At 43.9% G+C, this 21696-nt stretch overlaps 3 protein-coding genes across 3 annotated transcripts; 2 read left to right on the top strand and 1 right to left on the bottom strand.

Annotated features, from left to right (window-relative positions):
- Window positions 1-316: 316 nt before the first annotated feature.
- Window positions 317-5842, top strand: LOC100834417 (non-lysosomal glucosylceramidase). Its single transcript, XM_003573240.4, has 18 exons — window positions 317-464; window positions 957-1022; window positions 1133-1249; window positions 1453-1509; window positions 1634-1704; window positions 1871-1970; window positions 2070-2140; window positions 2219-2319; window positions 2445-2548; window positions 2625-2678; window positions 2766-2821; window positions 2936-2974; window positions 3059-3209; window positions 3298-3473; window positions 3559-3629; window positions 3724-3796; window positions 3916-3977; window positions 4055-5842. Exons 2-18 carry the CDS (start codon window positions 993-995, stop codon window positions 5518-5520), a joined length of 2799 nt encoding a protein of 932 aa, XP_003573288.1. The 5' UTR covers window positions 317-464; window positions 957-992; the 3' UTR covers window positions 5521-5842.
- Window positions 5843-6001: 159 nt separating this feature from the next.
- Window positions 6002-11432, bottom strand: LOC100834117 (far upstream element-binding protein 2). The gene is made up of 7 exons (XM_003573239.4): window positions 11071-11432; window positions 10672-10910; window positions 10347-10532; window positions 10150-10245; window positions 9995-10066; window positions 9798-9914; window positions 6002-7432 (listed from the first exon to the last, which is right to left on the bottom strand). Exons 1-7 carry the CDS (start codon window positions 11336-11338, stop codon window positions 6287-6289), a joined length of 2124 nt encoding a protein of 707 aa, XP_003573287.1. The 5' UTR covers window positions 11339-11432; the 3' UTR covers window positions 6002-6286.
- Window positions 11433-12293: 861 nt separating this feature from the next.
- LOC100842759 (phospholipase SGR2) lies at window positions 12294-21543 on the top strand. The gene is made up of 22 exons (XM_003571256.4): window positions 12294-12686; window positions 13304-13404; window positions 13514-13672; window positions 13870-14025; window positions 14633-14704; window positions 14777-14914; window positions 15558-15608; window positions 16004-16174; window positions 16631-16780; window positions 17229-17294; window positions 17391-17912; window positions 18153-18240; window positions 18347-18459; window positions 18543-18615; window positions 19266-19368; window positions 19605-19698; window positions 19811-19873; window positions 20048-20096; window positions 20179-20279; window positions 20496-20542; window positions 20634-20879; window positions 20987-21543. Exons 1-21 carry the CDS (start codon window positions 12443-12445, stop codon window positions 20875-20877), a joined length of 2805 nt encoding a protein of 934 aa, XP_003571304.1. The 5' UTR covers window positions 12294-12442; the 3' UTR covers window positions 20878-20879; window positions 20987-21543.
- The last annotated feature ends 153 nt before the right edge of the window (window positions 21544-21696 follow it).

The raw sequence follows: 21696 nt of genomic DNA, 5'->3' as shown, positions 1-21696 counted from the left end.
CCTCTTTAGGATTCATTTTGCGAATTGCTAGCGTGCGAGGATCCAACTCATATGTAATCATTGATTTCAGTAAGCTAAGATAATAAATGGCTATCAAATAGACAACAATCAGTAGGTGGGTTTTCTGATTGGCAGCGTCCTCAACAACCAAGTGCTGTTAGCACTAATCTGTACTTATACTATATGTTACTGTCATCGGTAAGATGGGAGAACAAAGGAAGGCATTATTCAACTAGATAATGAGATACGTTTATTATTCAACTAATCTGTACTTATACTATATGTTACCATGGTAACCTGTACTGCCCTGACGCAAATGCATTTAAAAAGGAGATACGTATATTATGGCAATAAGACCTCGTGCTGCGCATTGGACCGAGTAATCAAGTTCTATAAAAGCAGAGCTGAGAAGCTCCTGGAAGAGCGAAGCAACACATGTGTAGAGCTGAAGCATTCAGATCCAGGTACTGCTCTGCTCTCTTCCTCCCTGAGTTACTTTTCTAGAGATGCTTGCATAGACACTTGAAAGTTGAATGCTGGAAAAATGGTTTCGAACTTTCGATTGCTTATTTTGTACCTTCGACTGAGAATGCTTGTTTTGTACTCAAATCGGATGTCTTTTATTTTCATTTGGAGAAGCGACAATGGTTGTTTTTAAACGCAGAGATATTTGTGCAACTGAAATCTTGATGTCTCTCCCGTTCTTCACACTTACATTTCTGAAGCAAAGAAGCTACCAAACTTCAATTGATGATTCACTAGGGATACAATGATTGTCATCTGTTACATTATGATCTTGTTAAAATTTAAATTAAGCATGTCACATCACACAGCAATCTTCACTTAGATAGCTCGCCATGGATCATTGAACTGGATCTCAATTCAGCTCCTTTTCCAAGTAGGAAGCATATTTTGGCATCTCCTTCTAATCGTGTATGCCTTCTGAATCAAAATAGCTGATCTGCTTCAACCCAAAGATTTTCTGTACCAAGATGGGAAGTTTAAAGTTAGAGCAAACAAAGGTAAGGACAGGCTTTCTGGCTCAAGGCTCTTCTTTACAAATACTTCAATCTGCAATGTTTTTGCCTTCAGCAAACTAGCCTGACATGAATGTTTTCTTGTTTTACTTTAGGCGCACTCACTCATTGACTGTGCACAGCCAGCAACAAGAACCTGGCAGAGGAAATTTGATGATGAAGGCAAGAAGATCGAAATGTTTAGCATGACCATGAATGATATGATATTAATTGTAAGAAAGTTGAACATACTCTATATTTCTCTGATTTCTGTTTTAGGGCCCTCCCCTGCCTGCTAATGGTATAGGCTGCAACTGTCATCAACTGACACATTATATAGCATTTTCGTTTCCTTTGTACATTGAGTGTACTTACTTTGCTTCCTTTCTGGATTTAATACTAACTAATAACTATATTGCTTGTGATGGTTCTGTAGGTGCCAATGATTTTTAAAGGACTGGTGAGAAATGCTGAAGAAAGGGGGAAAGGCCGAGTAAGTTTTGACCATTCAGACAATTTGTCAATCATCGTTTTTTCTCTTACTGAAACATTAGTGTAAGTAAATTGCATTGCATCTTGTCACTGAACTTATCAAACAATTTTTCACTTCTACGAAGGATGTAATCTATGATCCATTCAAGAAATGGATGGACAATTGCTACCGTGGTCTACCCCTTGGTGGGCTAGGGTAAGTTATTTCAGCCTTTCTGTACAGATTCTAAATCTGCTGTGTTCACCATTGGTCAGGCACAAATAAGATTTTCTATCAACTTGAAGCTTAACATGGTGAATTTAGCTCAAATATTTTTCATAGCTGATGGAACTGTAAGATCATAGTTCTGTTCAATTATCAGTGCAGGAAGCATTGGGAGAAGCTACAGAGGGTACTTTCAGCATTTTCAGATATTCCCCGCTATATATGAACAGAAGCCTATCCTGGCAAATCAATTTTCAGTAACTATATACTTTACTCTTACATTTCTGATTTGCAATTCCTAGTGTCACCCTTAACTGTCAATTCGAATTAATGATTGACACTCTTCACTTGTCTAGGCTTTCATCTCACGTCCCAACGGAAAGAGCTACTCCACGGTTTTGTCTGCACCGACTGCCGATGTCCTCAAGTAAGCTGTGAATCTCAACAAGCTTATTCCTGGCCGTTCAAATAGACCAGAGATAGTGTTCATTATGCGGATTTGTAGGGGGGTCGACAAGGCCGGTATCGGATCTTGGGACTGGAAACTTAAGGAGAAGAATTGCACTTATCATGCCTTATTTCCAAGATCTTGGACAGTATATGATGGTAAATTCCTATAAGTTCTGGCGTTTCATATGTAGTTTTATCTTTTACATGAGGGATACGTGTAAATTAATTAAAGTTGTTATCGGATACACTATACTCACTTAGGCTACACAATTGCAATGTAGGTGAACCTGACCCTGCAATCAAAATCACCTGCCGTCAGATATCACCATTTATCCCTCACAACTACAAAGAGAGTAGCTTCCCGGTTGTAGTTTTCACATTTACGGTATAGCCTCTGTCTTTCCTTGTGTATATACTGCATATGCAGTTATTTGATTGACTTCTCTTGCCGAGTCTTGCAGGTGCATAATACCGGGAGCACACCTGCAGATGTAACATTGCTCTTCACATGGGCTGTAAGTGCAAGCCAACACTTTTGCCCTTTTAGCGCAAAGATAAAGACATCTTTCAGTGAATACTACCTTTGTTTACTCATCCTCTAGAATTCAGTTGGCGGGAGATCAGAGCTGACTGGAAACCACACCAACTCTAAGATGATGTAATGAATGTCACATTGCGTTTGTTTCAGTTTTTCGTCCACGCACTTGTATCTCACGCCATGTACCAGCATTGGTTACTCATTCTTGCTATTCTGTTCTTTGTTCTTACACAGGGAGCGTGATGGTGTGCATGGCGTTCTTCTCCATCACAGGTGTGTTAAATATTTCAATTTGCATAACTTCAAATGATACATACCTGCAGATTTAACAGTAAACTTGAGATGACACCAGCACAGAACTGCAAATGATGGGCACCCTCCGGTGACCTTTGCAATCGCATCTCAAGAAACCGAAGATGTCCGTGTCACGGACTGCCCTTCCTTCACAATGGGCTCTTCTAGCTCCGGTGACTTCACGGCGAAGGACATGTGGCAGGAGATCAAGAAGGTAACACTGTACAGCATATGCATATCCTTCAACACAACAGTAGTCCCGTTCGTTTGTAACTTGACTGTTGCACATTTGCTGCAAACAGCATGGTTCCTTCATCACCACCGACAAGGAGCCAAGAGCGTCCAAGCCTGGTTCATCGATCGGAGCAGCGGTTGCGGCGGCGACAACGGTGCCGGCAGGGGGAACCCGCGTGGTGTCGTTTGCGCTGTCGTGGTCGTGCCCCGAGGTGAAGTTCCCGGCCGGGAGAACCTATCACAGGTGACGTTGCCCTGCATTTTGCTGATTCTGTGATGGCATAGTCCTAGCTGTTTTGGCTTGTTACTGAAATGGTGTTCTGGAGCAGGAGGTACACCACATTCCATGGCTTGGATCGAGATGCAGCGGCAGAGAGCTTGGCTCATGACGCCCTCCTAGGTAAGATCTTTCGATTAGGCAAAAACAAAGTCCATTACTTATTTACTTGACAGAATTTAGATGCTAATTTTCTCTTTTCCTTTTCCGAGGGTAGAACACATGGATTGGGAGTCCAAAATCGAAGAGTGGCAGAGGCCTATTCTGCAGGACAAAAGGCTGCCTGACTGGTAATAATCAGTTCATGCTACATTACTCAGTTTGGCTGTTCAGAGTCTTTTCCATGACAATGCTAGTAGGTGATTTTAAAAAGTTAGCAATCATTGATTGATGTCATATTTATCTTCAGGTATCCGGTTGCACTGTTCAATGAACTCTACTATCTGAACGCTGGAGGCACCATATGGACAGGTGATCTGATCTGACACACAGAATAATTTTTTCCTAGCATGAACCTGAAGAAAAACCTTCTATGTCAACTGTCACAGATGGACTACCTCCAAAGATGAGCGTTTCTTCATCCGGGGTAGGGACAGAGCCATTCTCCCTTGCCACAACATACCTGCCGGGCACCGCCGTGGACGGCATCCTGAGCGCGGTGGCATCTGCGACAGAGGACCAGCACTCGGCGGCGGCGTTCGGCGCGACGCTGCTGGGCGACGGCGAGGAGAACGTCGGCCAGTTCTTGTACCTGGAGGCGACGGAGTACTACATGTACAACACCTACGACGTGCACTTCTACGCCTCCTTCGCGCTGCTCTCCCTCTTCCCGGAGCTCGAGCTGAGCCTCCAGCGCGACTTCGCCCGGGCCGTCCTCATCCACGACCCCCGCCCCATGGTCACCCTCGACGGCGCCACCGTGCTACGCAAGGTTCTCGGCGCGGTGCCGCACGATATCGGGCTGAATGACCCCTGGTTCGAGCTCAATGCGTACATGATCCATGATCCTGCACGGTGGAAGGACCTCAACCCCAAGTTCGTGCTCCAGGTATACCGGGCCGTCGTCGTGACCGGCAACGCCGCCTTCGCGAAGGCGGCGTGGCCGGCGGTGTACCTGGCAATGGCGTACATGGACCAGTACGACCGGGACGGGGACGGCATGGTGGAGAACGAGGGCCCCGACCAGACTTATGACCTGTGGTCGGTGACCGGCGTCAGCGCATACACCGGCGGGATCTGGGTCACGGCGCTGCAGGCCACGGCGGCCATGGCTCGCATCGTCGGCGACGGCGACGCCGAGTGCTACTTCCACGGGAGGTACCTCAGGGCGAAGCAAGTGTACGACGCCGAGCTCTGGAACGGGACCTACTTCCGGTACGACAACAGCGGCGGCGAGACCAGTGAGTCGATCATGGCCGACCAGCTCGCCGGGCAGTGGTACGCCCACGTGTGCGGCCTGGAGCCGGTCGTGGAGGAGGACAAGGCCCGGAGCGCGCTGGCGACGGTGCTCGACTACAATGTGATGCGGGTGAAAGGCGGCGCCGTCGGGGCGGTGAACGGGATGCGGCCCGACGGCGGCATCGACATGTCGTCGACGCAGTCCAAGGAGATATGGTCCGGCACCACGTACGCCGTGGCGGCGGCCATGGTGCACGAGGGCATGCCGGAGGGGGCGTTCAGGACGGCCAAGGGCGCCCATGATGCTAGCTGGGGGAAGGCCGGGTTCGGGTACGCGTTCCAGACGCCGGAGGCTTGGACTGCGGAGGGTGGCTACCGTGGGCTGCACTACATGCGGCCGCTCTCCGTCTGGGCGATGCAGTGGGCGCTGTCGCCGCCGGAGCTCCACAAGGACCTCGGGCTGGCGTCGGTGTCTCCGCCGGGGGACGCCGCACGAGGGAGGGAGAAGTTTGATAAGGTGGCAGGGATGCTGAGGCTGCCTGAAAAGGTGCAGCATAAGGGGTTCTTCCTGGCTCTCTACCATAGTCTCCGGCAGCTGGTGCTCCCAGCATGCTGATTCTTTGGACTTGGAAGTGCAACTCAATAAAGCAGGCGAATAAATCCATCGGGTAGGAATTGGCATCGTTGGAAATGTATTTCTTGCGTAATGTTGGATAGTTTCGTCCTACATGATTTGAATGATCGTTTTCTGCAAGGCGTTGGCCTAACCAGGCTTTGCAGAAGTGTGAATTTGCTCATAAAATCAACATTTCTATCCATCTGTTTTGGTGGAGATTGTTACAGTTTTCAAGCATAATTTGCTTTCAAGGAACTGCTGATTGTCTCATGTACAAAAGCTGAGTTCACAATTTTTAATAAACGTATATGATGTCACTTAACATTCACAGAATTTTTTTGGTCCAAATTCATGGCTCGACCAAATCACATACAAATCGTTCTGATTAATAACAACACGCCAAACATAACAATTCACGATTGCTTCATCAAGCATACTAGCAAAGAACTTTCCATGGCTAAAGCAAAGCACAACATGAGCGTTGAAGCAAATGCAGAAGACGATGCACAAATTACTCTTCGGGGCAAATAACCTAACCAGGTTCTCTTCTCAGCTTAATAGGGAGTTCAAATTTGTCTTAACCATCTAACAGGTACTACAGAGATGCACTATAACAACCAAGGGGGTTTACATCCCTCTTTAGATGTAGCAAAAGCCAGGCGCTTACAAGATGGATAAATCCAAAGAAAGAGCATACGAGCTGAGTAAGCGGCCAAACATAGCCTCCAACTAGGTCTTGCTGTCGATGGAGTTTGAGACATAACACTCATGCAGTCCACTGTCCACCGTACCCAGCAGCAGCAGGCTGTGGTGACACACCCTTTGCAACGGCAGGCTGGGGATTGGCGGCGGGTGCAGCATAGCCACTCTGTGCTGGTGGCGCCGCAGACTGATCATAAGCTGGTGGATTCGCAGGTGGTGGCTGTGTGTATCCTGCCTGACCATATCCAGGCTGACCAGCTGCCGGTGCCGCAGCGTATCCAGGCTGACTGCCCGCAGCCGTAGGACCATATCCTGACTGTGGGTACGCATTTCCATAGTTGGGGTCAGCAGGGGCTCCCTGGTAACCATAGTTTGCATTGTTTTGAGCCGATTGATCACCATATGCTGGCTGTGTTGGAGGGTACTGTGCATAGCCACCTTGCTGAGGATATCCTGGTCCTGCTGGAGCAGTCTGACCATACGCTGCCGGCGCCTGCCCACCCTGCTGTGGGTACCCCTGTTGAGCATACCCATCAGGTCCAGTTGTTGGGTATGACTGACCATAAGCAGGAGGTTGCTGAGCTGGTGGGGCATAGGATGCTGGAGGTGGTGCCTGGTATGTACCATCTCCCGCTGGTGGTGCACCGCCTCTGGGTTGCCATTGTCCAGGTCCACCATAAGCAGGCCTAGCATATGGGTCTGGCTGCTGAGGGTAGCCCTGCTGTGGACCTGCTGGTGGCTGACCATAGTACTGCTGGGTTGGCGCTGGGGCACTGTACCTAGGATCGCCATATCCAGGGCCATAGTTCTGTTGAGGTCCAGACTGCGGATACGGAGGCTGTCCATAACTTGGAGGCTGAGATGGTCCATAATTGTTGTAGTTCCCTGGTCCAGGAGGGTAGTTTGGCGGCTGACCTTCATATGGCGGAGGTCCCTGTTTGTAGTAGTCATAACCACCACCCTGATGGGAAGAATGGGGCGGAGGACCCTGCCTCTGATCCCAGCCCATGCCACCTCTCGGCGGGGGCTGCTGTGGGTAACCGCCATAGGGTTGAGAGTATGGCACATTCTGAGGTGGAGGCCCTCTTGGTGGATATCCATATGGTTGTGGTTGAGAACGTGGCCCCCACTGAGAAGCTGGACCATGACCCTGAGGGTGGTGATGTTGCTGCCCATATCCACCAGATTGAGATGTATTTCTTGCAAATACCTGTTTAAGAAGGCATGTTAGAAACCGCACAAGAAAAGTAATCGAAAAAGATATCTCCAAGTAATGCATATCAAAGTTGCACAACAAAAAGCCTGCATGTAGGTGCTAGTAAACAACTTTGATAGCTATAAAGTAATGGATCACAATTAAACAATATCTCCAACATCTCATAGCTTTCTGTGGAAATCTAAAGCAGACAGTGTAATACATGGGGCAATGGAATCTGAAATGTAACCCATAAATACGTGTGCATTATGACAATGAGATGAGGCACTAATATTATAACACAAGTACAATCAAGACCAACACCTTCAGTAGAATTAAGTAATAACAAGAGCTTTCCAAACTGAATCGACATATTTCACATCTTCGTACAGTTCAGAAATGAAAAACATGACGAGATCGTGAAGCACAACATGATAACAAGTTAATTCCACAACTTCCTAGCGGGACAAAGACTACAAATGAGTGGCAACACATCACAAAACTAAAACACATGATGTGAGAAAAATCTCAGCCTTTCAGCTATAAAGTGGTTCTGCAGACAACATAGAGTCACAAACAATTTAGTTTAGCAAACCTAGACATGGTGGTGCGGTATATCCTTGTCATGGCAATGATACATTTGGTGCAGTCTTCCCATGCCGCATTGTTTTTTCTTTCTGTTTCAGCCATAAGAAGCCTTACCAGTTACCCAACTAGACAAACCATGCAAGGGCAAGGGATAATGATCAGTATCCCTCATCTGTGAATGTAAAGGATGAAGAAGATGACCCCATCAGGAAAGCCTAGCTGAATCTGCATTAGGATACCCAGCCAACTCCAGATTGGCACCTTCAACAAAAGATAATTCACGGAAACTGGAAGCGAGAGAACCTGATGTGTCAGCTAAGCCTTCTTATGTAGGAAACAGAATCAGACCTTATCTACAAGTTAGCAAGAGGCTAATTGACCAAATCCACTTGTGCAGTATCACAGCAATTGCAAAGTCAAAACCAAGGATCAGGTGAAAGTATACTCCACTTTAATTCAATAAGATATGCCCATGTTTATGGTCAGGTCCCAGCAACAGTATAATAAACAAGTTCTATTTATTTCTATATGAACTGCAAAAATTGTGGAGCCAGTGAGGCTAGAATAATGAACTCTTCTATCAAATATTCAGATCTCCTTAGTGCCAAATTCATCATAAACTGCCAAGCATCTATTCCAAGTTTCAAACTTCATTTCATACCGGTACCTCCATTACAGCACAGTAAGGGGTGGGCGCGTTTAAATACCACATTGGCACGCAAATATATCAATGAAAGAAATACCATTCTAAACACTTCATGGCAATCATTCATATTAACTCTAATAAAAATACTGCCACAGAAAATTATGTACACAAGAGTACTATGACAAATGGAAAATGGAAAAAATTCAAATTATTCTCCAGAAAATCAAGTTTTATAATTCAAAACTACAATTCTGCCAGCATGACGGCAATACATTGCCTTGCTGACCTATCCAGAAAACATGAAGCAAACAATGTGTAGAAACGAATCACTAATCAAAGAACTTACCTTCCAGTCCAATTAGGCACTTCTATATTTCAAGGTTGATACTTCATACAAGGCCCAATTTGTGGGAGATACAAATTAGTTTATTACATACTTCAGATTTGATAAATAGGAAAATATTGAACACCCCCAAACACAATAAAATGATAAAATGGCAATATATTTTAAAATTTGCTATCAATTAAGAATGCATTCGCTAAAGTGTTAATACATACACATGAACAGCCATATTTCAAGTTTACAAGATGAGGAGCTGAATGAATAAAAACCAAAAAAGTTATCTGTTAAAATGGAAGCATCCATGGATGTACCAAAATGACATCAAGTAGGACAAAAGTTGATTTATTAAAATAACAGGACAAGCACATGTTTTACTCCAAAAATCAACCAAAGTTAATCACCTTTTACTTAAGGTATCTCCAGTTCATTGATAGACTGGTAACTCATAGCATGCATGGTGAATAACACTTTATCAACTAGGCAAATGGTACCACAGACCACAAATAGTACCAACAACCAGACCAATGTGACAATGCCATACATTGGCAATAGTACATGCTATGATTTAGCATCAAATAACAGAACAGACAAACCTCATTTTAATGAAAATATTAAATTCAATAGGCAGAAGATAAAAGGCATGAGCATCATAAACTAATCACAACGTGAATGGAACATAAACCGACTCAATCATAACATATATGAATGATAAAAAAGCATAAAGCAGGATCACATCAGCCTCTACCATCAGGTACACAACAGCAATTATTGAACGATAAAAAGCACAGAGCAAGTTACATCACCTGATTCATAGCTTGCTTAATCAATTCTTTTGCAGCTTCTATCTGCTTCTTATTGCCAGTAACACGTACAGTCCTTTCAGTTAATGTAGTACCCTCGGGAGGATGTTGAGGAATTAGCTACATGAACATTTGCCACCAACCTCAGTTATAAAAGCTACAATTGTTAACAATGCCTACATAACATGTAATTTCTCTACCTGAATTCGAGCACCCGATCTAGTTTGCATGTTTTTAATTGTCTCGCCCCCTTTTCCAATAATTAAACCAACCTAAAGAATAGGTCAAGTGAAAAAGAAAGTTAAGCAGATGAAATAGTGTGTTTCCTGATTCCTCAACAGCATTGAATGCTAACCTTATTATCAGGGACGGACATCTCAAACTGCTCTGAACCTGACTGTCCTGGCCCAAAACCTTTAGCTATCAAGGCAGGGGAACCACCAGCCTCGGCCTGGAACAGATGCACCAGAGAAAGCCTTAGAGATGTAACTTAAATGGACGGAAATAAAGCTAAAATGAACACGTGAGCAAGATGATGCATTTAGCATATACCTCAGCTATAACACTCTTTATGAGCTGCTCGGCCTTGTCAATACTCTCTTGAGTCCCAACCAGTTCGACAGGACGGGTCAGGGCATCTGAAGCAACCTCTCCATCCTTTGTGATCTGGATCTTCGCACCAGAGCTGTTCTGCAGGTTTCTGATAGTCTCGCCATTCTTTCCTATAAGAACACCAACCTGCATGGATTTCATAATCAGCATAGGCAATTTACACATCATGATCAATAGTTTCCCACAGAGAGCGAGGCTAGTTCCACAATGTTGATAGGAGAAGAACCATACAACAACTCATTTCCCATCAGGCCACCGACGATACCTTATTATTGGGCACTTCGATTGTGTGGGTGTTGGTGGCACCGGTTGCAGCACCTTCTTGCTGTTGCTGCGGTGCTTCGGTCACTGCTTCCGTTGCAGTCATCTGCGGCTTGTCCTCAGAGATGGTCTGCGAACCCTCAGCGGTAGCAACCTTGCCATTCTCAGCGTCCACCGCCCCCTCGGCAGACGCAGCCACTGGCTCCTCGATCTTCCCAGAGGCCTCAACGGTTTGCGCGACACCTGATACAAAACGAGATATTGAACGGATCAAAAAAAAATCACGCTTTACTCCAGGATCCAGGAGAAAGCGACTAGCATCATCCACGAGACGATACAGCAATACCAACACGCGCAAATAGATATATGGATGGAAAGGGGGGGTTGGGGTCGAGAGATCCACCTGCGGCGTCGTCGCCTTCGACGCGGGGCCGCTTGGCGTCCTCCCCGACGCCGTTAGCCTCCGCGCCGTCGTCAACTACATCCTCCAGCTTCCTCTTGTGGTCGGCTTCGCCCTCGGCGGCCGCCTCCTCCTGCGCGGGTGCGGGTGGTGCGGGGGCGGCAGGCTCGGATGGCGCCGCGACTTCCTGCGCTGGGGCCACGGCGGGTTCGACGGCTGGGGCCTCGGGCGAGACCTCCGGCGGCGGCGCCGTCGCGTCCGTGTCCGCCATGGTGGGCGAGAGGGGATTAGGGTTTGAGGGTTTTCGCCTCCGGCTTTCGTACGGCTTGTGGAGGGATGCGAGGGAGAGAAGGGTCACCCTGTCTTGGCTTCTCTGGTGATATATAGGGCAGCGAAAGACGTATTCTTGCCACGAAAATATACGCTAACAGGGAAGGGAAACGTATTTTCGAGCGGACTGAGAGACACCGGCGAGTTGGCTCTGAACACGCATTCCGGAAATCAAGTTCTGCGTTTGGATGATGAGGAATGTGGACAAAATGACCACTTTTTTGTGTTTGTGATTCAAGTGCATGTTGCAACAAGGGTGATGGCAATCTTGCATCTGTTACCGTCATGTGTTTCGAACCAACCAATATGTAGCAAGTATTCCGAATTGTTTACCTTGTGTGACTCCATTGCATATCTGTGAGTTTGGGATAACGCAGTTTCGGACAAAATCCGTTCCGCCGTAATCCCGTCAGTGCTTTGAACATCGGAAAAAGAAGAAATGCTTTGGTCTTCAATGGTTCTCCAGGACTCCCACCTTCCCATCCAAAGATGGGTCCCCAATATTTTTCTTTAGACTCGCAGAGGCCGATCGAGCATGCATGAAATCCATAATGTATGTCCTTAGCATACTTTTAGGCTTATTTTGATATGTTAAACAACATAGGACTACTTATCAATAAGAAACACAACTATACCGAGAATATACCCACCTTCGTTCATTCATTAGACGCTCTTATATCAGTAGCCACGGATTTTACGTCGGCAAAATTCCTTATGTAGGCAAGATGCACGTGCCCTCTCGCTTCGCAAAAAATTCAAATTTGGAGAAAAAATTCAAAATCTAATTTTGGATTGATTAATTTGGTGTAACCACTGGTCCGAGTCCGACCGAGCCCTTTGCGTGCCACGAGGACAAGACCGGCGGTTGGTCAGACTCGGGCTCGCTGTGAGTCACAACTTGAGAACCCATCCGGGCCCTTCTCGCTCCTTCCTTCTGCCACACGGCGACCGCCCCAGGAGACCCACCTCGCCGCCGGCTTACCTCCCTTTCTTTCCTCCTTCCCGCCGGCGGCGATCCCGAATCCGAGGGGGGCCCCGCCGCCGCATGGAGAGCCCGGAGGCGAGCTCCGCGCGGGGAGCGCCCCCGGGGCCGGACGGCGCGTCCACGAGCCACGCGGCGGAGGGCGCGTCTCCGGACTCGCTGCAGAACACGCCGTCCAACATTGCCAGGCTCGAGGACGCCATAGAGAACTGCGCGGCGCGCCGCAAGTACCTGGCCCGCACCAAGAGCGCCTCCGACGGCGAGGACGTCCGTTGGTACTTCTGCAAGCTGCCCCTCGCCGACAGAGGTACTCCGTGCCCCCTCCCTCCCTCCCCCTACCCGCCTGCTGACTCCAGAGACCCCCACAGGTCTCATTTGCTAGCAGCCTAGCAATAGTGCCACTGAACTGGCTGCTCCGTAGCCATCCATGCCTGCCTGGCTCGCTGATCCCATGATCACCTGACTCCCTCTAATCGGGATGCACCACTAGGTTCCTTTGTAAACATATGCCTGATCTGACTCCAACAAGTGCCGCGATGTAATGGGAAAAAAATACGTGCCATGCTGTCTCCTGAATCTGCTAGTCAGGGGTGTAATTAAGACCAAATGTGGTCAACCAGACACTTTAGAGCTGTACTCCCTCCGTTCCTAAATACTTGTCGTGCTTTTAGTGTAAATTTGCACTAAAACCACGACAACTATTTAGGAATGGAGGGAGTACTTTTTTGTGTGTGGGTCTGGAAACTTTAAGAATCGTACTTGGCAATGTCATTGTCATGTCTTCATAAATCATAAGTCATGCTCCAGTTCAACTCCATTTTGGGGTTGATGTTGATTGTTTTGTGTGAAGTGAACTGCTGAATGAGTGATGTGTGAGTGTAACCTGTTACTGAACTGACTCTTGAAGATTTGTTGTTGATGCAGTGCTGTCCGCTTCAGTTCCCCGGACCGAGATAGTGGGGAAAGGAGACTATTTCCGGTTCAGCATGAGGGACTGTCTGGCGTTGGAGGCGGCTTTCTTAGAGGTCACTACCTCGAGTCAGCTGGGTTTTAATCTGGTTTATTCTCCCCCTCCATATCAGGGGGATCACAGTCTCTATATTTTTCTAATCATCACTTGTTACTGGTTTGTAGAGAGAGGAATCACTGCTTGGGTATTGGTGGAGGGAGTATGCAGAATGCAGTGAAGGACCAACAGGTTCCTTGGCGAAAACTGATAGTTCAGACTCCGAATATTTGTATAAGGTGGAGGAGGAGCGGGTTGGGGTTCCTGTGAAAGGTGGCCTATATGAGGTTCGTATCACTTATCTATCTAGCATGTTCTATTCGTTCATATTTACATTCTACTCATAATTATTGGCCAAGTAGGAATAAGTAGGCAGCCTGAAAACTAGAAATTTGTTTATGTGTCTGTAATATGGCATCCTTTTGTACTTTCAAGTATGTTAGCTAGTGAGTTTATTTTGTCATAACAGCATACGCTACTGCAGGTTGATTTAATGAGACGTCATTGCTTCCCTGTATATTGGAATGGTGAGAATAGACGTGTTTTGAGGGGCAACTGGTTTGCTCGAAAAGGAGGTCTTGATTGGATTCCCTTGCGTGAAGATGTTTCTGAACAACTTGAGTTAGCATATAATTGTCAGGTACGGAAATATGCTGTGTATTTACTCTTTAGCACCATTACCAATAAACAGCCATTTTCTGGATGAATACTTTCCCAGCACTGCTATGAATAATATGCTGATAGTTTTTATAGCTTCACTAGATAATATTATAAATTAGTCCGGTGGGCTGTGAGCTTAGTTCTCAGTAGCGGATGTCATGGTAATGATGGCAAAGGGTGGTATTTAACTACAATATATTCCATGGTACTATCTACGAGATTGATATACCAAAGCATATAATTCAGATACAAGGATAGCCATTTTCTGGACTAATGGTTTGCCAGCACTGCTAGCAAGTAATATTTGGATAATTTCAATTGCTCTAGAAAAGACAATCAAACTTGCTTCACTAGATATGTAAATTAATGCAATAAGCCGCGAGTTTAATTGTGGATAGTGGAGTCAAGTCATGGTAGTGATGGCAAAGGATGTCATTTAACTATATGTATCATGATTATCTACATGCGGACATACGTTTTCTGTCTCTCTCTTTTTGTCATGTTCCTGTGTTTGCTTTGTCCATATGCACTTTTCAAGTTTTCATTAGCTCAGAAAGCAGTAGAACACTCTATTGTGTTCACAATAGGTCTGGCATCGTCGCAAATTCCAACCTTCAGGCCTGTTTGCTGCCCGAGTTGATCTCCAAGGAAGTACACCGGTATGTAGTATACTGATATAACTTACTGAGAAAAAGAGAAGTTGGATGAAGACTGAAGTAAAGTTTGTGCAGGGCTTGCATGCTCTTTTTACTGGAGAGGATGATACTTGGGAAGCTTGGCTTGTCTTTGATACAGGTCCTAAGCTAGGTAGCAACACAATCAAATTAAGGCGTGGTTTCTCTTCTTCTGGATCTGCAAATCCTACACAGGTGAACCACCATGTTTAGTTATTTAATGCTATTTATGTCTATTAAGTGCTCTCAACTTCACGTTTATGAGTGGTTTTACGAACCAAAATATGAGATCCCCGAACTGTTTATATTCTGTCTTGTGAAATGTTTATGTTTACTCATTTGGTATATGAGCACAAAATGGTTGGCTTCTATGTGTTTACAATTTTGCTGCAGAGGTGTATCATTTTGGGTGTTTTGTTAAAAACCAAGAAAGATAGGCCAACCAGTTGAAGTTTCGTATTGACTATTTGAATATGTAATTTCATTTATTACATATTCAGATGAACTATGCACAAGCATACCATAGACGGTATAGCTGAGGGTGGTGATCTTGTCATTCACTAATCATTTTCATTGCATATGTTTTTGCAGCAAAAAAGGAGTCAATTCTTTTTTTTTCTAGTTTCATGATGCAGTTCAACTGTTCTATGTCAGTTAGGATTTCATATTAGCACATGGTAGTACAAATCTAGATTGAGAACCTGCCACCGTTTTGTGTGTTCTCTTTGTTAAGCCTTGAACTATATTATTTGTTCGAGTCTGCCATCAGTGACCGCATGGTGTATACTGTTTTTTTTTTCTAGAATATCATGGTGTATAATGTCATCTGTGATTCCAGGATGAGTTGCGTCAGCAGAAAGAAGAGGAAACAGATGATTACTGCTCTCAGGTATTTCTCACAAGTCACGAGCATTCATGCTATTAGGAAAAGAGGAACATAGTCAAATCACCAGAGTCATGGCTTGATCCATGATGTCCCAATCCATCCTTGGATGAGTGGTTCCTCAAATCAAACGTACCATAAAAGGACGTGAGCACATAGATTGCACCTGCACACAACTGTTCTTGAATGGAGCATTTTTATTCCGCAGTCTAATTTGCTTAGCCTTAGCCATCTACGGTCTCCTATGATAGTGACATTAATGGAATGTGTGCCATGACACTTCTGATTTCCTCCTTGAATGCACATTCCTTAGAAAGAAATTCCCATAAACTTGACGAGGTTTTTTTTCTTTCTAAAAAAGAATTTAGATGCTGATGTACTTCTCGATTACCTCTTAATAGGTTCCAGTTGGTCATCTGGTATTCATGGTTCATGGCATCGGGCAGAGATTGGAGAAAGCTAATCTTGTTGATGATGTTGTTGATTTCCGCCGTGTGACTGCTAACCTAGCTGATAGATACTTGACTCCTTATCAAAGAAGTACACAGAGGGTTCTGTATATTCCCTGCCAGGTAAGATAGTTAGAACTTCAGCTTTCCATTCCATTAGACCATCATTATTATTCACTGGTTTCCCTTGTTGCAATTTGCAAAGCACAAAAGAGTTGGCATTGCTATAGCATGATAAAGCAAGCTGAGTTAACAACTTAACATACAATGAATGTTGGTATCATTTGAACAACTTTACCATATATTGAAACTAAACACGTCCAGCATTTTATGGTGTTACTTTTGAATTGTGGCCACTGTGTTTCATTAAATTTTCTTCAGAAAAGGGATGACACATATGGCATGTTGGTATTGAGCACTTAGCACTGCAGGCTTTTTATACACTTTGTCACACTCGTCGTCCATTGCTTTTGAATAGAGTAGCATGCTGCCCTTTTGTTTTATCACGATATGAGATCTGGTCTCATCTATGTATTTGCTGGTGAATTTTGTGCTTAATGCTGATGACCATTATTGCAGTGGAGGAAGAGCTTGAAGCTTGGTGGTGAACGTACAGTTGAGAAGATCACTTTGGATGGAGTGAAAGGTCTCCGTGTGGCATTAGGCGCCACTGTGCATGATGTTCTATATTACATGAGTCCTATCTACTGCCAGCATATAATTGACTCGGTATTTAGCTACCATTTCCATTCATTTTCCACTAGTTCATTGATTTCAGTTTAGCAGTAAAGCATATTTGTTGTAGCCCTAGTTCAAATTCAAACATCAGTATCCGGTTGTTTCCATCATTGTATTCTGTTTTAAAAAAATACTGCATTAGAACATGGACCCATACAAAGTTCATATGCTGGGTGGAGCAGAAAGCAAATTGATTAGATTATGGAACCAGAGCAACAATTGTTTTTCAAGAAAAATATCAGATAGAAACCAACTGCCAATTTGTGACATGGAGTAGGATATATCTCTTTTTTCGTTACAGGTTAGTTTGTGTCACGGACGTGGTTTTTTGTTACATTTTTTAGGAGGCGGAAAGGGACAAATCATCACCCCCATTGCCCATTCACTGAGTCTTTTTAAGTGGTAAAGATAATAAGTCAACGCTTCGAATTTATAACAGGTCTCAAGTCAGCTGAACCAGCTGTATATGAAGTTTCTGAAGAGAAATCCTGGTTACAGTGGAAAGGTTGCTTTTCATAGCTTTCTTTCATAATAATTCTTTTTATGGTTGCAGTTTTTTCAGTTGGTTAAACAAGTAGCTGCCTGTCTTCTTTTTTGGCAGGTTTCATTGTATGGCCACTCTTTGGGAAGTGTTCTAACATACGATATACTTTGCCATCAAGAATCCCTTTCTGCCCCATTTCCAACAGATTATTTAAACATGGAAATTTCATCTGATGAAGGCCATCAAGCACCCAACACATTTACCATTCATAATTCAGGAGTAAAAGAGCATGATACTTCTTCCACTTCAGGACGTTCTTGTGCTGATAATGTAAATGGTGTAGATGAAGATGGCACCAGAAATGACCATTCACTTACAGACAACATCATCCCGTCGTGTGTGCCTGAGAGTGTGCCAAACAATGATGACACACTTGCGCCACCTATTTCAGTTGATGGGTTACAAACTGAAGTTGAAAATCAAAATCAGGCTGAGAATCATCAAATGGCATATACGGAAGAAGGGGCTACTTCTGGTGTATGCACAAAAGATGCTGACCAGTGGATTTCAAGATCTGCTGAGGAACAGCACGAAGCAGTCCTTGACAAAGACAAATCAATCTCCTCATTAGAAGAAGAGGTGTGAATTTATTGAATTTAGCTAAAGTTGCATGTCGGTTATAATCTAGGATTATCTGATTTTGCGAGAAGGCTCACAAATGCTGATTGCCTAGAGAGTAACTGATAAACAGAAATATATGCAGTAGAGTTTGAAGAACTTGTTTAAGAACCCAAATAGAGTGATATCTTGGAGTAAAGGAACTGTGCAAGTTTATTTACATGTAGCTTGTTGATGCCTATAATTATATCTTTATTGCAGGTGAGACGTCTTAAGGCTAAACTAGCAGAACTTGAGCAACAAAAAGATTTAGTGACTCAAAACATCAGTAGTGTTGGGTCTCATCAAGGTAACTCATTGCTTTTGCTCCATGATGATATTTCTTTTAAGACTGAATATGAATATGTTTGCCTTTGTGAAGGTTTGTTCAGATATTTATCTGTATTTTATGCCAGATAAAGATGTTAATTGTACAGTGAGCCTAGCATCAGGCAAACTTGACGTGGGGCAAGGCAGCACAAGTCAGTCCTACAGACCACGCATCAGATACACTAAACTAAATTTTAAGGTAACATATCCTTGTTATTGTGCAGTGATGCTTTTACTTTTCATTGTGTTTATACCATGATCACATCGTTTTGATGTACTCAGGTTGACACATTCTTTGCTGTTGGATCACCCTTGGGAGTCTTTCTGTCTCTGCGGAATGTCCGTATTGGTGTTGGTATGGAACCTTTCACTGACATTAGTTACCAACACTTTGTGATGTCTGCTTTGCTACACCAGTGTTGACACTTCTACTCTGTTTTTGGTTTTAGATAGTTTTCCATAGTACTCTTCTTATATTTAGAACTAAATTATATCTAGTGTTTTTAACATTTTATGCCAATTATTTTAGCAAGTAACGTTTACTATATATCACAGAACTTCAGCGAGTCAGCGTTTGGTGCAGATTTGTTTATTCAATAGTTACTAGAAGAATATCATCTATGCTGTGCTCAGGTTTTTTTTGATGAATCTTGTGCTCAGGATAGCATAAAACAATGGCCAGTTGAATGGTTAAAAAACTACATGCAGGGCTTACAACACTTCTTGTCAATATTTTAGTCCCCCAGTGCCCAGTAAAGGTTCCAGAACTTTTTCTTTTGGACGAAATAAAATTATGAACTTTTTCTATATTATATACATAAAATCCTGTTGTCTCTCCTACTGTATTAACATGAATGGTGTCATCACGTTTATAAAACCATTGTTAGCATCTTTTTCTCTCTGTAGCTAGTGTTCTTGACCTTTTGCCGATGATTTGTCATTTCTCCTCGCAATTGGCAGTTTATGATAAGTTGTCGTATTCCTGAAATTTAGCTTCTTTTAAAGGCAGGGGACAAGATTATTGGCAAGACAAGAACATAGTTGAAGAGATGCCATGCTGCCGGCAGATGTTTAATGTTTTCCATCCTTTTGATCCTGTAGCATACAGGTTTGTAGCTTCCTTACATATAATAGGAGTATATCTTTTTAACCTTAATGCTTAGAGAGCTGACCAAATATGCAATATCATGATGGAACTAAATAATGAAATTCTGGTATGAGTTAACATGTTACACATGCTTTGCACTTTTGTCGAATGTCCCCGAAGGGACTAAGCTTTGTGACTTTAAGATATGCTCCTTTATTGTACTGGAAGAGAATAAACCCCGATTGGCTTTTATGCAGAATTGAACCACTTGTATGTGAAGATTATGTGAACAAGCGCCCCGTCATTATACCCTACCATAGAGGTGGAAAGAGGATACATGTAGGAGTGCAGGTGGGTTGCATGTCATTTTAACTGATAGCCCAGGGAGGAGCATTTGTATACTTCTACTCGAGGCTGGTTTGCCTCTCATTCATCTAGCTAATTTGGTTTTGATATGTCCCAGGAGTTCACAGAAGATGTCGCTGCACGTTCTCAATCTATAGCTCGTCAGTTCAAGTCATTGAAGGTTGCTATTTATTCCGGAATGCTGATGTGTTGCATTTACATTTAATTCATACAATTCGAAAGCGATTATGTGGATCTAGGTTTCCTTTGATACATCAATCTTTGACGCTTGTGAATGATGGAGAACTGCTAGCATAGCTCTTGCTTAATGAGTTGGTTTGTATGTTTTGTTTAGGTTAAAGCAGTAGCTGCTTTGCTATCACTGAGCAAAAATGACACGGAAGGTACCGTTAAATCAAGCTTTTATTAGCTTTTACACATTCCAAGCAGCAAACAAGCAGTATTCTGATCATTATTATTATTTAGATGATGGTGAGAAAACTGAGGAGGAAGAAAGATCGTATGGTTCCATGATGATGGAAAGGTTGACAGGTTCACCAGATGGTCGGGTTGATCATGTGCTTCAGGTTATTAAGCTCTTGCAATTGAATCAAATTGCAATTTCTCTCTGTATTGGCGTATTGTTACTTATTATAGGCAGTAAATTGAATGCGAGCATGGCCCACCTTCCACTCCCTTTTTTTTACCTTTTTTGGCTGAGTTAGTTAGCTTTTCTTGTGTACATTTTTTGCAGTGAATGAATATTTTTGAGCTTACAGTCTTAAAATATAATCTAATTGCAGGAGAAGACATTTCAACATCCATATTTATCTGCCCTGGGATCTCATACGTAAGCTCGATCATCATTCCTGTTGGTTTGCTAATTATTTTTTCCATGCCTGCTTCACATTTTAACAAGCCTGTGGTGTTGGTTCCTGTAGGAACTATTGGCGAGACCATGATACTGCTCTCTTCATTATCAAGCATCTTTACCGTGATATACCTGAAGAACCACCAACCGATGCAGCTGGAGGAACGCCTATTCGGCTGTTCTACGTGAGGGATCCAATTGCCGAAGACACACCCCTGACATTTTCAGATAACTCCTCGGTAAAGGAGTTCTCCAGAAAAATGAAGACTTACTCGAGAGAAACTTTGAATGATGCAAACTGCGGAGCCTCTTGATGGTATGTTGATATCGCTCCTCATCATTCCAAGCTGAACGAGAAGTTTCGATAGCTCAGTAGTATTTTAATCCAAGATTCAGTTGATTAACCACTGTTTCTGCCTGCAGGTAAATAAACCACTGTTTGTTGCAGCTGTGCTATCATCGAACGGTGACACTCGCCGAGCTGAAGAAGCATGATGTACATAAACATGGAAGAGCACTTGCATAAAGGGGATGCGCAGCCTGGGTTCATCCTTGGCCACTTGACACCAGAGCTAGAGCCAGAGCCAGGGCACACCTTTTGAATCATGGGCCGGCACTTGGTTGCTTTGTATGTAGTAACTTGTTTATCTGTATCTCTAGTGTTAATGCTGTACATACTCAGATAAAGTGGGGGGGGGGAGAGTAAAGAAGAGCGATCAGTTTGCAACTGTTCAGACATAGAAGCAAGTCTGCGCTTCTTCCATCTGTAGACTGGAGATGGAGAAGAGTACATCAAGTACAGAAAAGTTTCTGGTACATGAAATGGTTCGAGTTACTACATTGCACTGTATATGTTCCGGACAACTTGGTTAAAAAAACAGTCGGCTGCTATAAATAAAGCTAGGTTATGTTCTCGACACAAAACGAACAGAGCTGGATTATGGTAATTGATTAACCCAGAGTGTCGTTTGTAATTTATCTCTGCCAATCTTGACTGACTGGGTTCTGTTTCGTCCCCATCTGTGTCCGTCTATATCAAACGTTGTTGTGGCCAGTCGCTTTGACGGTCCTTATCTGCTTGGTGTTGATGGTTTGATCTGGTCAGCTGGTCACTCCAAAGTCCAAACACCCTA

The sequence above is a fragment of the Brachypodium distachyon genome, chromosome 3, assembly GCF_000005505.3.
Source record: "Brachypodium distachyon strain Bd21 chromosome 3, Brachypodium_distachyon_v3.0, whole genome shotgun sequence".
Taxonomy (NCBI): Eukaryota; Viridiplantae; Streptophyta; class Magnoliopsida; order Poales; family Poaceae; genus Brachypodium; species Brachypodium distachyon.
This window is presented reverse-complemented; position numbering and strand designations above follow the sequence as displayed.